Here is a 16767-nt window from a genome sequence, read left to right as displayed (position 1 = left end):
CGCACTGTGTCTAAGGGCATCTTCCAGACATGCACCGCCACATTAGTTATGTTGCTGTTGCTGTAATAAAACCCTTGACCATGACCAACTTAGGGGAAGGGCAGGGTTTGCTTCATCGTCTACTTCAGTTCACAGCTGTCGGGAAGCTGAAGCAGAATTCGTAGAAGGCTGTTTGCTGGCTTATCGTCCCTACCCCCGACCCCTTGTCCCCCTTTTTCCAGACAGTATCTGTCTCACAATGTAGACCTGGCCAGCCTTGAAGTCACAGAAATCCCTTTACCTCTATCTCTTGAGTGCTAGGGTTAAAGGTTATACCACCATGCTTGACTTAACTTCTTATACAACCCAGGACAGTCTGCCTAGAGATGGCGCCCCACACAGTGGGCAGAGCCCTTCTGCATCTATTAATAATCAAGACAATGCCCCCAGACCCTTGCCCAAGGCCAGTCTGATCTGGGAGCTCCCTTCTCTTCTTACATGACTCTCTTGAGTAATCGGCTAGGTTGACAGGGCTGTTCCACAATCGCCTTGTCAGTGTGGTTCATCCTCCGGCGCCCATTGTTTTCCTTGACGCTCTCTGAGCAGATCACACATTGGAAGCCAGAACAAGGTGCTGGATCTCCGGGAACAGGAGTTAGAGGTGGTTAACATGGAGCATGGGAAGCAGTCTCTGGTCCTCTGTAAGGGCAGTGTACTGCTTCGTTTTTTCATCAGCTTGACATAAGTTCAAGTCGTCCTCAGAGAGGCAATCTCAGTTGAAAAAAATGTCCCCATCAGAGTGGTCTTTGGATCGTTTTCTAGCTAACTGGGGTGGGTGGTGCCATTCCTGGGCAGGGGGTCCCGGATGGGATCAGAAGCAGGTTGAGGAAGCCATGGGGAGTAGCCAATAAGGTCTCTGCTTCAGCTCCCGACTTGAATTTCCTGTCCGGACTTCCCTCAGTGATGGATTATGACTTAAAGGTATAAGACAAAGAAACCCTTTTCTCCCCAAGTTGCTTTGTGTGGTGTTTATCACAGCCAGAGAAACCCGGAGAAAGCCAAGAGCTCTTCCTCACCGAGCAGTAGCCCTTCATTGATTACATTTCTCATTTAAGAGATCTGAGCCGGGCGGTGGTGGCGCATGCCTTTAATCCCAGCACTTGGGAGGCAGAGGCAGGCGGATCTCTGTGATTTTGAGACCAGCCTGGTCTACAAGAGCTAGTTCCAGGACAGGCTCCAAAACCACAGAGAAACCCTGTCTCAAAAAACCAAAAAAAAAAAAAAAAAAAAAAAAAAAAAAAAAAAAAAAAAAAAAAAAAAAAAAAAAAAAAAAAGAGAGAGAGAGAGAGAGATCTGAAAGCCAAAAATTTCAAATTGTACCGGCAGATCTTGGTGACCCACTGAGTAATATCCCACTGAATATTGGTAACAAAGTCTTGCTAATTTTGTCTTTGGTGAATATTAGGTACCATTTCATATGCAGTATCTTTACAGCACTCCTGGAAAAGATGCTCTTGAATTCTGTTTACAGAGGAGACTGGGGGTGGGGTTAGGCGCTTGCTAAGAAACACAGACAGCTCCGTGGTATTGAAAGCCAGATGAAAACCCGGTCTGGCCCCCGGGCCTTGTGTTATTGATGCCTGCATTTAAATTACCTGCAGCCTGGTTGTTGTGTATGATATTAAGTACCAGGCTTCATGAAAGAGGGAACTAATTTATTAGTGGTGCTAAAGGCCAATTAGATACACAGCCATGAGCCATTTAGCCATTTACCCAATGCTTAATCTTCCTAAAGTGTCTCTTGATTAAGGTTAAGCGCTTTGGTCGCATCGACTGTATTGGTTTGCAAATTTATTTTTAAGTTGTATATACTGCTGTAACCTGGAAGGGATGATTAAGGCTTGTCTGAATGCACACATATTCATCAGGTAGAGAAATGCACCTAATAAATTAATAGAAACTGGATGGCAAAGTGGCCCAGCAGGTCTAGGAGCCTCTCGCGATCGCTATCCCTGGGATCCACATGGTGGGAGGGGCTATCTGAATCCTGCAGATCATCCTCCGGCCACACATGAGCCATGGCATGCCTCGCACCCAGATATGCCAACCCCAACAGAATAATGAAGTGAGTGGTTAGATTTTCTTTTTTTCTTTCTTGTTGGTTTGCCTTCTAAAGACAGGGTCTCATATAGCCCCGGACACTATGTTGCTACACTAGCCTCGAACTCACAGAGATCATTTTCCAGCCTCTGCTTCCTGAGTGCTGAGATTAAAGGTGTGCACCCCCGTGTCCTGCTGTATTATCAGTTTTTATTCTGGTGGGAAATACGAAGCCAGGGACCCTATGATTTTTTTTTTTTTGGTGTGTGTTGTTTGGTGGTGGTGGTGGTGTATGTGTGTGATTGTGTGTGTGTGTGTGTGTGTGTGAGAGAGAGAGAGAGAGAGAGAGAGAGAGAGAGAGAGAGAGAGAGAGATATTTAGCTGTGCATGGCCTTTTGGAGCTGAGCAAGTGGATAATTGTGAACTTGCTGTTTACTGGAGATGATTCGAGCATGTCGCCATGATGGCTGAGGTTGTCAAAAGGCAGGGGAGTCTAGCCACCTCGCCCTTTGTCGGCGCCTCTTTCCTCTGGTGACAAGGTGACAACCTTAGGTCTCCTCACCCTAGGAGTCATTTCTCTGTGCAGCTTCTTGTGGAATGAAATGTGAGTTAACTGAGGCCAGAGGAGCCTGGAGTCCTGCATTCCAGGCCCCCTGGTGGCTCCGACTTTGTTTTCCCGGTTAGAAAGTGTATTAGTATCATCAATGCCTGTGCATTCCTGGCAGCTTCTGGTTTTGTTTTCGTGCATGCTAGAACTGCTTGGGAAGCATCTGTTTTTGCAATGAAGTATCAGTGTGAAGTGTGTCTGGGCGCACAGTTGAAAGAGCAGGTTTTTGTGGTGGGGATGCCTTTGCCTCGGTGAGGGGAGCTGTAAAGTTGTCCTACTTGGGCACTTTAATATTCCTGTGCCATTCGAGATGCTGGCCAATCAGCTGGTCCCACTGGCTGCAGGGCAGGGCCACCCGCAGCCCTGGGAGGCACTCTGTGCTTTGTTTTCAGCTGGCTCTGGCTCTCTCTTTCTGGGACTTTTATTATTGAGCCAGGTAAAATCAAAGCATGAGTTCTTCTCCGAGATACAGCCTTTGACAGCCTCCGGGAGCACCAGTGGGGAAACAGGTGCCTCTGCGGGGCTTGTGGCCGCCCTCAGCTCTGCACTGAGATGTGTGTGGTCACAGGTCGGCACTGAAGAACCAGCATGGGCTATCCTGGAGAGAGGAAGCTCTCTGCAAGCTGGACAGTGGCTGGGGCTTTCTGAGTATTTGAGGAAACTTCGGTTTCCTTGCTGAACACATGAAGTGCTAGGAGGAATTACCATGAGCCTGTGTCCCTGAGGATGTCGGCACTGTGGAAAATCAGGCGCAAACCCAGGATGGAGAACGACGGGGCTGGTGGCTCTCTCTACCGCACCCTTCATCTGGTGAGCGCTTCACTCTTAATGGCAGCTTTGGGGAAGACTGGCTCCCATGCTCAACTAGTGATGCCTGTGTTTGTCCCTCATCTTCCTGTTTCACCCCCCTTTCTTTCTGGGCGCCCTTGTTAACAAAGAATATGTATTGCAGCAGTTTTTGAGGATGCGATCATTAGTTAGCGTGCAGTTGAGTTTGTGTTGGGTGTTTATAATTATCTTTCAGATTTAGGTGATAGAAAGCTTTGAGTTTTTTTTTTTTAAATCTTTTTTAACTATTGCTGATGCCCCCCCCCTTTTGGCTGTTGAGATTTTGGATATATTTTATGTCCAGTGCATTATGCCACTCCCGCCCCACCCCTGACTAGGAAAGCAGCTGGGATTGTGTTTTGCTCCTTTGGGTGCTTTGGGTCTTATTTTTGCTGACTTGCAGTAGGTAAAGAAGGTTGACGGATGAGCAGTCTAGCATGAGCTGACCTACTTCCCTAGACCAGCCCCCCTAGTAAACGATAATGCTCTAAAAAGAACCTGCAGAAGTGAGCTCATGGCAAGAAACAGTTGAACAAAATCAAACCGAGCCTTTCGGTGCTGGCGCTAATACCCGCATCTGTCTGCGGCGGAGAGGCAGTGTCTTTTAATGAAACGACCGTATCGGTGGCTATGCCTGGTGTTTCTTGTTTGAAATTTGTTAGAGGAGACCCCAGAGCTGATGGAGAATTGAAGGAAGTATGGATGACTGTAATGCCCTCTGAGACTCTGAAATGTGCTCTGCTCCACCATCCCTCAAGAAAAGTTTAAATAAAGGCTGTAAGGTTTTGAGGCCACTCCTCCCTTTAAATCCGTGGGAAGTGTTAAGTCGGTCAGAGTCAAAGAACAGTTTTGGAAGTCGCTTATCTGGAGGCAGACATTGCCTTTGGTGGTTGCATAACAGGAAGGCTGAGCAGCTGGGTCGCTCCAGCAGGTAGTGTGTCCTTAAGAGTCTGACACCCTCCCCCTTGCCCCGTGCGCCCCTTTTGTACTTTCTTTTCATCCTGCACTGGGGAAAGGATGTCATAACCACCGAGCCTTCTGCTGGCCGTGGCAGAGTGGCCCATGCCCTCCTTTGTTGTCCTGCCTTCTCTGTGTTGGCTGAATCGGTTATTCCTGGGGCACCTCTGCCTGCTTCAGCGCTTCCAGACTCTCCACTGCCTGCGAGTGCTGCTCTGTGGTCTCTGGTGAAAGTCCTCAAGGGAGAGAGACTGCGCTCCCTGCTGCAAGTACCTGGGCTGTCTTCCTCCTTCCCCAGAGCCTGGGCGGCTTTCCTGTAGGAGCCCGCAGGGAGCCTCCCACCCAGGCTGCTTGGCCAGGCGTGCCTGTGAATGGTGGTGCTAGGTGTGTGAAGGGTGCTGAGAGGTGAGTGTGGCTCACCTGACAGCCAGCTGTGGGGTGGTCAGGACTTTCTCCATGCGCTGCCATTGCAGGCACCACGGACAGGGGCCACACTTGACAATGGCCTACTTAGAAGTTTGACCACAGTGGAATGCGGTGGACGGAGCTGGAGATTTAGCTGGGCAACAATACGTGAATTCAATAGCTTAGAGACATTCCAAGGGAGCCCTGCATTTCTTAGTTCCTTCAGAGGACATTTTGGAAGGAGTATTTTAGGCAAACAAAACTCTCAAGCTTTACGGCCTCTTTTAAATTCTCTCCAAACAGAAACACCACTCTTGATGTCTACACGTGTTATAACTTATTAATGCTGTGAAACCGTTTATTCTTTCTCAAGTAGCATGTATTGACGGGGCGGGAGGGAGAGGGGGAAGGCATCAGTTTGGAGTCAGTGCGGGGAGCAGAGTGTTGGGAAGGACATTGTTTACCTTCAGGGGTATTTAGGATGGGTCTAATGGGAGGGGTGGTTGAGGCTGAGCCCTCTAAAGGGAGCCCCATGGAGCTTTTCAGTAGCTCCCCAAGAAACTAAGGGGGCAGGGCACTGTTGTCAACTCTGTCTTCTCCCTGTAAGATTCTCTCCAGAAGGGCCCTTTACAGTTTCCCTTATCTGTAGGGGATACACCTTGAGACCCTCAGTGGGTACCCGAAGCCTTGCCTAGGTGGGTAGTACCAATTCCTACGTACTGAGTTATTTTCTTATGCATATGTGCCTTTGATAAAGTTTAATGTTAAGTAAACAGTAAGAGATTATTAGCAACTAATAAATGGAGAAACTGCTCATAACCCTGTAAGAATGTAAGAACATAACATAAAGTACTTCAATAAAGGTTTTGTAGACAGGGTTTCCCCTGAAAGAGCCAAAATAAAGTTTTTGCGTTTTCTGATGATAAGTGAATGACCCCAAAGATTAAAGTTCAATGACCATACTTCCTATGGTGTGTGTGTGTGTGTGTGTGTGTGTGTGTGTGTGTGTGAATTTAGGACTTGATTTGGTAGCAGAAGAAAGGAGAACACCTCAGGGCAGGCAGGCACACAGGTACGCTGGGTGTCAAGAGCCAGAGCAACTCCACTTTAACTAGGGAGTCACTTGGCAGAGATCAAGGCAGCTCCCTGTTCACAGTCTTGAAAAGAGCTATCTTTAGGTATTGATGATATCACAGAGGAACCAAGAAACCAGGAACCCCAGTCAGTCCATTCCTTCTATATTTAACCAAAATGCAGTGACCCCTCCAGTGTGGTTTGCCATGGCTTTTGCGATGCCCTGCTTCTGCTGTGTGTCAGGGCCCCTCACGGGGTTTGTCATTTGTGGATCTGAGGGTCTGCTTGGACCAATATGCAAGGTCCCATGGCTAATCATCTCAAGAGGGTATCCTGCCGGCAATTGGAACTTGGTAATGGCTGTGTTTGTCACGGGAATTGTGTGTGACGGACAGTCAGCAGTGGTCACAGATGGAATTGTTACAAAAGCATTCATTGTGTAAGAAAAGGTGCCAGGACCACACTTGTTTGTTAGGTTCCTTGACCAGGCAGCAAATCACAGCAGCCCAGGGGAGTGTGTGATGGGAGGGGGACAGGGCACTGGTTGTCAGCTCTTCTGCCTGTGAGGCTTTGTCCAGAAGGGCATTTTTATCTCCCCGTGATAACCGCATTAGAAAACGTTACCTGTCTTAATTATCATTCGGTCATCAAAAGGAGACATGAACATTTTGTTAAAATGGATATATTTGTTCCCTTGTTCCTATTGTTATGGCAAAGCCCAGTTTGACTATATCAAGATGACCCCAAGTTAGTGAAGTGGCGCGTAACTAGTTCCTTTGTTTCTGCACAGACAGGCCTTGAGGCAAAGCAGGTATTTTCTCTTACTGAGGTAAAAATCAGAGTATACAATTCAGCCCATCCGGGTGAGTTTTCTATACCCCTGTGAAGATTCTTTGCGGGGATATTATATGGCTGAAACCCAGTTTCCTGGAGGATCCTGACTAGTACTTATGACAGGCAGCATGCATGCTGGCAGTTACTGCAGTTAGCAGCAGCCAGGAATAAGTCATGGCAATTATAAGAGAATCAGAACGATAGCTGCGTGACTCGCAGTCCAGACTGGGCTTTCCTGCCCTGTGCTGCCCCTAATGAGTCTTTTTGAGAAACTCTGTCTGTGTTCTTTTTTGCGTATGCAAATCACCCTTCACTGTATTTAAATCCTGTCTTATGGAATATTCTAGGTCCTAGCTTTTCTGCCTTGCAGCTCTGTGGACCAGCTGTTTTGTTTTTGTTTTGTTTTGTTTTTGTTTTTGTATTGTTTTTTCGAGACAGGGGTTCTCTGTAGCCTTGGTGCCTGTCCTGGAACTAGCTCTTGTAGTCCAGGCTGGCCTTGAGGTCACAGAGATCCGCCTGCTGCTTCTGCCTCCCGAGTGCTGGGATTAAAGGTGTGTGCCTTCACTGCCAGGTATAGGAGTAGTTCTTTATCAGCGCAGTCATCTTCCAGAAAGAGGCACTTCTGTGTTTAGGACTGAAATAGACAATAGAAGGGCTGAAGAGAAGTAGAATGTAGAGGGTATCCACCCCACATTACTGCTGTGCATTCGACAGGCAAACCAGGTTTCCTTACTCCAAAACAATGCCTGGGACAATCGGGCAGGTTTGGACGTTGTGAGTCCAGGGCTGTCTAGTGAGGCCTTGTCTTTACTGACAACTTCAAGCCAAATGCCAGGGCCTTTGCATCCCAGTGTGGACCCTGACTGGAAGGATCTGAGCTGTTGGAATTGGGTTGTCTAGGCCATCCAGGGCTTCGCTGAGGTCAGCCACTGAGCCCATGGGGTTTTCAGCAGCTCGACCTTCAGACAGCATCACTCCATAGGGTGGAACTGGAGCTTCCTAAACTTGAGAATCATTCCAGCCTTCCCCTCAATCGTGTCCTCCCGAGGCAGTGGAGGCTGAGGTCCACAGTGGCCTGTTTCAGGCTCAACTGCCTTCTGCTCAAAGGGCAGCCTAGAAGATAGAAACAGCAGAACTTACCAAAGATACAGCCATCTGCTAAATGTGAGCCATTTAATGCCACAGACAGGCATTGTCTTCCAGCATGCTGAGTAAGTGTCCAAACCCGAATTCGGTAGCTGAGTAAATTGTTCTCTGTGTTGCAGGTCCTTAGCTCCTAGCTTCTCACTGAATGGCTCAAACATAGCCTTTGGTGCCAGGGATGCCACTTGGTGACAGGGCACTTGCTGAGGCAAATCCGAGCCTGGGTTTCGTTTCATTCCAAGTAACATCTCCCCTCCCATTTCCCAGCACACAGAATCACAGGCTCTGAAATGTGCTTGGGTTGTTCACATTCCAGGTCTGCCTCGGCTACTTCCTAGCTGTGTGACCTTGGATGAGTTATTTAACCTCTCTGGGCCTCCTTTGTTTCACCTGTTCAGTGGGAGTTGTCATAGCCCTCCTCACACGTGTGAGTAGTGTGTGAGTGTCAGATACCCCAGACTAGTGAGCAAGCCTCATGGGGCGTGATCACTCGCACACCCTTGTTCATTATTGTGGTTGTCAGCACTCAAGGAGCTCAAGTGTGGAACAGTTTGGGACACGAGAGTTATCCGGATGTGACCATTCATTGAGTTGAAAATTGCCTTGAGGAGGGCTGGGTGCCAACAAGGCTCCCGGCTGAGAAGTGACTCCCTCTGCTTTGCCTTTTCCTCCTCTGCCCCACAGAGCACAGAACAGGTCGCTGCGTTCTGCCGGAGCCTGCACGAGATGAACCCCTCTGACTCGAGCCCGTCTCCTCAGGACGCCACGGGCCCTCAGCTGGCGACCACACGGCAGCTGTCGGACGCCGATAAACTGCGCAAGGTCATCTGCGAGCTGCTGGAGACTGAGCGCACCTACGTGAAGGTGCGTGGGGTGTAACCACCTTTCCTTCCTGAGAGAGTGGGGGCTCCCTGTCTTAGTTAGGGCTTCTGTGGCCGCGAGGGGACGCCACGACCACGGCAGCTCTCGTAAAGGAAAACCTTTAATTGAGAGTGGCGTAAGTCATCATGGTGGGACATGGCAGCAGGCAGACATGGTCCTAGAGAAGGGTAACAGGAAGTAGACCGAGTGTCACACTGACCGAAACTTGAGCAAAGGAGACCTCAAAGCCTGCCTCCACGGTGACATACTTCCTCCAGCAAGATCATACCTACTCCAACAAGACCACACCTCCTAATAACACACAAATATTGAGACCTTAATCTCTCTTCTGGAACAAGTATATTGATTAACATTGATAAATATAAATTCTTAGTTGCTTTATATATTTATGTAATTGATAGTGAATATTAAATCATTTTTCTGGCTTTTCTAAATGTATTATAAGCTACTTCTAAATCTGAATTTAGGGCCTGGTGAGATAGCTCAGTGGATATGAGGACTTGCTGTGCAGGCATGGGGGACCTGAGTTGAAATCCTGACAACCATGCTGGCTGTACATGTCTGTAACAGCATCTCAGGGGGCAGAGAAAGGCAGATCCTAGGAGTGTGCTGGCTGGCCTAGCTCAAAACCTGGTGGGGCCCAGGTTCCGTGAGAGACCCTCTCCCGAGGGAGTTAGGTGGCAACTGATTGAATAGAACACCTGGCACCTCTTTCTGAGTTCTCCAGGCGTGTACATGGTATTTGTTTAACACACACACACACACACACACACACACACACACACACACATTTAATTTCTTTTAAGATGTAGTATCCTAGCCAAGTATTGATAAGAAAGCTCTGTAATCAGTCATGAATAAAGTTATTGAACACTCATAGAAATGGACTGATTCAAGTCTTCTAACAAGAGCCTCTGTAGAAGGGTTGGGTCTGTGTTCTGTGTGTTATTAATTGTTCTGATCCCACCCCAATTGACAGAAATGAGATCTAGTTGTGTTTGGTTTTGTTTTTAAGATAGGGTCTGCATTCAAAATACTCTGCTTCAGCCTCCCACATACTAGGATGCCAGCCTACACCACCAGGACCGGCAATCTGAGTTTAGCCAGATTTTTAGATTTTAGTCTAAATCAGTCTAAATATTTTGAGTCTAGTATATTCTGACCTGCATGCCATATCCACCCTGCTCCCTGTTTTTTTTTTTTTTTTGGAATGCAATCAAGTCTCTTGCAGACCAACTCCCTGGACCACACCCAGGGTTGCCTCCAGATACCTCCAGAGTAGCAGGACTCAGGAATTTCTCTCTTCTGCCGGAGGGTCTTCAGGAAAGGGCGCACACCCTCTCCTGCTGGGGACCTTCTCTTTTACATCACCCTGTACATCTCTCGGTCCTGACCGTCTCTCTGCACAGTTCCATTTCTCTACCGCAGCTCCATCTTTCTCCACACCTCTCTCTTGTACGCACACTTCTCTCTGCTGTTACGTTTCTTCACACACTGCTCCATCTCTTCTGCATCACTCACTCCCACAGACACACCGTTCTCACGTGCGCACACTCCTGTCACTCACGCTCATTCATCCACACACTCGTATACTTACCCACTCACACACCACCCACGTACACACACACGCACACACACTATTCTCACGTGCACACACACTTCTCACTCACACATATTCATTCACTCATTTATACACTCACATACTCATACTCGCCCACTCACCACCCACGTACTCACGCGCCCATGTACTTGCACACCCACATGCTTACACACCCACACACTCAGATACTCACACGCCTCTCTCAGCCACCCACTCTGGACAATTATGAGTTACTTATAGGATCTGACCTGATCTAATAACACATGATAAGTCACATGGTTTCTCTCAGATCGTTGATGACCGGGCATGGTGGGTAAAGTGAGCACGCAGCTCTGAGTGGTCAGGGTTCCCAGACAGAGAGTGACATTGAAATTCAGGGCTTATGCAATAAACAGGTAGTTGGCTGGACCTTGAGTCCCGCATCACAAACCAAGGCCAGAAGTATGTGCAGAAAATCCGTTACTAGAGAGAGAGTTATGTCTTAATGTTATCACCCTGGCTAGTTCAGCAGACACCTGGGAACTTGCCCTTGTGTGTATTTTACAGGGGCAACTAGTCCATTTTGAATCTTCTCTGAAGTCTAAAGTCAGCTAAATGTGTAAAAAACTGTCTTAAAACTAAGAATATTGCTATTTTCCTGTGTCAGTCTAATATGAAAAAATACCCTAGTACTATTTCTATTCATCAAAATTATACAACTTAAGCAGAACTCATCTTCCCAACCATCCACAGCTGCATGTGTGCCCAGTAGATGGAATGTATCTATATCTATATTTTATGAGATAGATAGATAGATAGATAGATAGATAGATAGATAGGAGATAAACCATAGGCAGAGGGGAAACACCCATAGGTGTTTTCAGGGAACGAATGCAATGGCACATAAGAAAAATTATAGATAGATCCGAGCGGATTCACAGTCACTGACCCTACGGTCATTTTCCAAGTGGGGCCCCCCATTAGAGAGTGGGTCGACCTGTTGAATGCTAGCTGTCAACTGCTGAGTATTCTTAGTGGCCATGTCCATTCCTGTATGGAGCTCTTAGCCTGCTCGCAGAGTACACCATGAGTTAAAGACTTGGTTTCCGCTGTGCCCATGGGCCTGCCTGCTTCTCCCTGTCCTCATGGACTTTCATCACTGGCTCCTTAGCCTTCAGAAAACATTTTGCCTTTTCGGCCCGTAGAGCCTTGTAGACTTCTCAGTATGCTAATGAAGTGTCCTGGTTCGTAGGACTTAAACTGCCTCATGGAGAGATACCTGAAGCCCCTTCAGAAGGAGACCTTTCTCACCCAGGATGAGGTATGGCGGGCTGTCTTGGCTTGTGGGGGGCATGCTGCGGTTGACCTGCTGGTCAAGGATGGAGCACTGACACCCGCAACATTGGGTGCCTTTAGTCGTGGCAGGTCACATACAGCCTGTGAAGTTTTGGGGTAAAGTTGGGGCATATGGGACTGCCCCATTCTGTAATAACAGACTGCTAACCCTCAGAAATCACACAGTTAGGTCCAGATAAAGCTTCCGAATCTTCATGGACATGGGGTAAATTTTATTTATTTATTTATTTTTCATTTTTTAGCTTGATGTACTCTTTGGCAATTTAACAGAAATGGTAGAGTTTCAAGTTGAATTTCTTAAAACTCTCGAAGATGGAGTCAGACTGGTCCCTGATTTGGAAAAACTTGAGAAAGTCGACCAATTCAAGGTAAGCCTCATCCTCAAGCTATCTAAAGCTGCCCTTCTGCATCACTGCTGGGTTATCTTGTGTGTCAGGATGTGCCCCCATGCCATCCTGCAGGTGGTCTTTTGTTCTTTGGGAGTCTGTGGACCTCATAGTACTGAGGACTTGTAGGACTTCCCAGTAGGGGACCTTTTTGGGGGAGGGTGTCAGGGTTGGGAGAGAAGGCCTTATCTTTCTTGTTTGATACTGTAGACCCAATTAAACACATTTATCTGCCGATGTCTCCTTTGGAAGCTGCGCGGACCTTAAGGTTACATTATCTAGTAACAAGTTAAATACATTAGCTAGTAACAAATTAAATTAGCCCCCTGGTCTGTCAGTTCAATCAGTTTACCCTGTTCTGGGCAGCTTTGATAAAAATGCTGATTCCTGTCCAGATGGACACTGTCCTTGTGGTCCTAGTGAGCCGTATGACTCATGCCTGAACAAAGGTTACTCACCCTCAACTCGTTTCCTCCCCCTGGTTGGTATTCCCTGGAAGGAAGTTCCCGTTCCACATTTCAGATCAATAAAACTCTTTGATGTGTGTGTTGGCTTGCATGTCAGACCCCGGTGCTTTAAAAACAAGATCAGCTGTGGTACAGTTGATAAAGCACTGTGCATATTTAAAGTGTAGGCTCTGATAAAGTATGTGTGTATGAGTACACACACGCACGCATACACACACATACATAGATACAAACATACACACATGCATGCATTTATTCGCATGCACGCGCACACATGCATACACATACACACATGCATGCATTTGTACGCACATGCGCATGCACACACGCACACCTGCGAAACTGTCACTACACTCAGGACAATGACGTAATCAACTCTGAGAGCTAGTCTCTGTCACTTGTGATCTCCTCCTCCTGCCTCTCAGTGCCTCCTCTCCACAGGCAGCTTGCTCTGCGCCCTGATAGTGTAGGACTGTTCACACCAGGCTGATGGAGCTTCCTCCTGGGAATCTAGTGTGCACCAGCCTGTGGGTCTTCAGAAGCCTGTAGGACAGCCCGGGTAGCTGCAGTCAGTGTGGGAATCCCTCCCATCCTGTGCAGCAGGCACTGGAGATACTGTTTTATCTGTTACCGCATGGCAAACACTTAGTAACTGTTACTGTAAGCAAAGGAGCGGTTTTTCTGTGGTCCTTCCCAGCTTTTCCTGGGTAATTTGTCATCATGACTTGGGCAGTCACATCATACATGGTCCTGCAGTCATGAAATGAGAAGAGGAGGAAGATTGAACACGAGGAGGAGATTTCAGCTCTCTGATAACTGCAGATGCCAATCAAGTATGGTCTAAAGTAGACATTTTCTCCATCGGTAGACAAGGAGGGTCTGTCCTGGTGTGATCCTCTTGGGTGGAGCTGCTGTTCACACCTGAATGTCACTCTCGCATTGGTATTGCTTAGGTTCTTATCTGCTTCCTGGCAGAGGACAGAGGGGCTTTGGAGAAGGTGGAGGCTGTACCCAGGGCATGTCTTCGCTACTTTGGAGGTGTAAGCCTTTCCTGAATGGTTTGTCCCTTCTGTCTCCCAATAAGGAACTCATGAAAGAACTGAGGGTATTTTTGCCTTCCTAGAATTCAATTATTTTCTCATCAGCGTTCAAACATCTCAGACAGGTCATTGAGCAATCCTACTGTAAATACTGAGAAGACAAAACCCAACATCTGTAGAATTCATCTTAAGCCAAAATATTTTTCCCACAGTCAATTTTAGGACCTCTGTGAGCAAAGACAAGCTTTGACAGGCATGGAGACGCTGCTTGGTGCGGAGAGCCAGACAGGTGTGATTTCCCTGTTCTCGCCTGCTGCCGGGTCTACACGGGGATGGGAATGAACTCATTGCACTTTTTCTCTTCAATCTAGAAAGTGCTGTTCTCTCTGGGGGGATCCTTTCTGTACTATGCGGACCGCTTCAAGCTCTACAGTGCCTTCTGTGCCAGCCACACGAAAGTCCCCAAGGTCCTGGTGAAAGGTAAGGCAGGGCCGGGTGATTTGGACGGGTGTGTTGGTAGCCAGTTCACATCTGTGCATATAATGATTTATAATAGAAAAACTACTTACTTTCTTGTTTTTTATTTTTTTGAGACAGAGTTTCTTTGTGTAGCCTTGACTGTCCTGGAATTCCCTCTGTTGACCAGGCTGACTTTGAACTCAGAGATCTGCCTGCCTCTGTCTCCCTAGTGCTGGGATTAAAGAAGTGTGCCTCCACTACCCAGCTATTCCTCCTTTTCATTAATTTCTACTATACATCAACATCGTACAAATCTCCAGAAACTTTCTGAAGCCTTCACAGTTTAGTGTACGGTGGTCTGCAATACGTAAAACTTTGATCTCCCCCAAATAAGAGAGGAATGGTAGTTAGCAGAGGCTGAGGAGGATGGGATGGGTTGATGATAGGAAGAGGATGGTTAGCAGGTAGACAGTGCAGCTCAACAGAAGGAAGTTCTGTGTACACAGCAGAGTATAGAGCACAGTGGTACAGCGCTCACCTTGCATGCAGAAAGCCTCAAGTTCAAGTCCCGTGCCTCCAAGAGAAAATGAAAAAGCATGGCTGAGTGATGGAGAGTGGTTAGCGATAATTAGAAGAAACAGAATGTTGTCGACACAAAGCGATCAAAATGTTTGTGGTGGATATTCTGATTGCTCTTGCTGATCATCATGGATGTATATACTAAAATATCCCATCCTACCCCACGCATATGTATAATTGTTACATGTTCATTTTAAAAACCCACTTCTAGCCCATTGTGGCAGCACACATCTGTAATTCCGTCACTCAGCAAACGGAGACAATAGGTAGAATCTTGAACCCAAGACCAGCCTGGACCCAAGTATGTACTAGCCAGCCTGGCTACATACACTTTGCCTTAAAAAAGAAAATCCAGTTCAATTTAGTCAAAAGGTTTTCACAAGTCAGCTTGATGCATGCTATATGTGTATTAGCCATTACTGTAGACTTAATACCTTCCCACAGGTATTAACGAAGTCCTTCTTCGGAAGGCAGAATCAGTGCACGGTTTGGTTTTGGCTTTTGTCTCTGGAAACGAGCGAGCGAGCTTTTCCTCAACATTGCTATGCGCAGCCAAGCAAACATTTCTCATCGAGTCCGTGGTTGAATAATTTCCATGTTTTGTGTTTATGTTTGCTACCCAAGAGAACTAGCTTGCCTTAATTTAAAAATCAATGTTAGGAAATGCTAGAATAATGTTAGGAAATGTTAGGTCTTCGGATAACAAAAAGACTGCCCCAGATGATGCGAGGCATGCTGGGACTGGTAGTCTGCGCAGAAGGGTTCCGAGAATTCCCTGCGTGCTGCCTGATCTTAACCCGTGTTTTCACACGTGTGTACTGGCTGCGTGTGTGCATGTGTGTTTCCTTTAGAACTTTTATTGATTGCTAATCATTACCAGAGTGCCAGGATAAACGAGATAGAGTTATTTGCCCTGCAGTGAAGTTGTTATATATACATCATGTTCCTTCAAGCAGATAGCACTTTCTTAATCACTCAGTTAGATTAAATTTGCCTGTGTGAATTTTTTTTAATTCAGTGACATTATTTTTTGCATCTGAAAATATTGTACCATCACTCCAAATTGTCCCATAAAACAGTAGGCATGGCCTGCATTTTTTTTAGCTGTCCAGGGAATTTGGAGGTTTTTTGAGAAACACAGTATATGTCTGCCATTCTTAGCAGACTGAGGTGGACCGGATGGGAGGACTGTACTGTGCTCTAAGAGCCCGCTCCTCCCTCTAGGAGATTGAGAGCCTGCTCCTCCCCCATAGGATATGTACTCCGTGGCTTAGTGACTGTGTTAGGGTTTCTCTTGCTGTGAAGAGACACCCTGACCACACCCATTCTTATAAAGGAAAGCATCTGATTGGACTGGCGTACAGTTCCAGAGGTTCAGACCGTCATCATCGTGGTGGGGAGCGTGACAGCGTGCAGGCAGACATGGTGCTGGCTTCGTCTTCATCAAAAGGCAACAGGAATGAACTGAGACACTGAGCATGGCTTATCATATATAAGACCTCAAAGCCCACCCCACAGCCCCACACTTTCTCTAACAAGGCCACACTCACTCCAACAAAGTCACACCTCCTAATAGTGCCACTCCCTCTGGGGTCCATTTTCTTTCAGACAGTGACCAACAGCTCTGTGTTTGCACACGGGAATCTGGATATTAGAAACCAGATTTCTCCTTGTGTCAGCCCTAGAGCGAGCCCAGCTTCCCTAGCGTGTAGAGGTTACTATCCCCATGTCCATTTCCTTCAAGATTTTTGTACTTTTTGAAAGGAGGATCATGAGCTGAACCTGTGGAATCTGATCCCCCTCTCCTCACCCTCTCCCTCTCCTTTCTCTCTCTTCCCCCTCCTCCTCCCCTCCTTTGCCCTTCCCCATCCTCTCCTCCTCTCCTTCCTGCAGCCTCTCCTCTCCCCTTCCTTTTCCTCCTCCTTTCTTGACAAGGAGTGTCACCCTGGAATGTACCTGTAGACCAACCTGACCTTGAACTCAGAGACTCACTTGCCTGTGCCTCCTGAATACTGAGATTGGAGACATAGGACCCTGTGTCCAGTTTGACTCTTCCTAATAGGATTTCAAGGGGCTCTAAAACTGGCCATGC

The 16767-nt window shown here is 47.3% G+C and overlaps 1 protein-coding gene across 9 annotated transcripts in view; it reads left to right on the top strand.

Moving 5' to 3' along the window:
• The window catches only part of Tiam1 (TIAM Rac1 associated GEF 1), a 339898-nt gene that overhangs the window by 301457 nt on the left and 21674 nt on the right, over positions 1-16767 (top strand). For 8 of the 9 annotated variants that reach the window (XM_050164763.1, XM_050164762.1, XM_050164765.1 and 5 more), the window contains 4 exons: positions 8612-8791; positions 11641-11709; positions 11987-12112; positions 14009-14117. In XM_050164763.1, the coding sequence (XP_050020720.1) occupies positions 8612-8791; positions 11641-11709; positions 11987-12112; positions 14009-14117 (484 nt within the window). Of the gene's footprint in view, positions 1-3107; positions 3497-8611; positions 8792-11640; positions 11710-11986; positions 12113-14008; positions 14118-16767 lie in introns of those variants that run through there. The other variant, XM_050164770.1, reaches the window with a different exon arrangement.

The sequence above is a fragment of the Alexandromys fortis genome, unplaced genomic scaffold, assembly GCF_014885135.2.
Source record: "Alexandromys fortis isolate MF-2015 unplaced genomic scaffold, M_Fortis_MF-2015_v1.1 scaffold_162, whole genome shotgun sequence".
Lineage (NCBI taxonomy): Eukaryota > Metazoa > Chordata > Mammalia > Rodentia > Cricetidae > Alexandromys > Alexandromys fortis.
The sequence above is the reverse complement of the archived record's forward strand: the minus strand, read 5'-3'. Positions and strand labels throughout refer to the sequence as shown.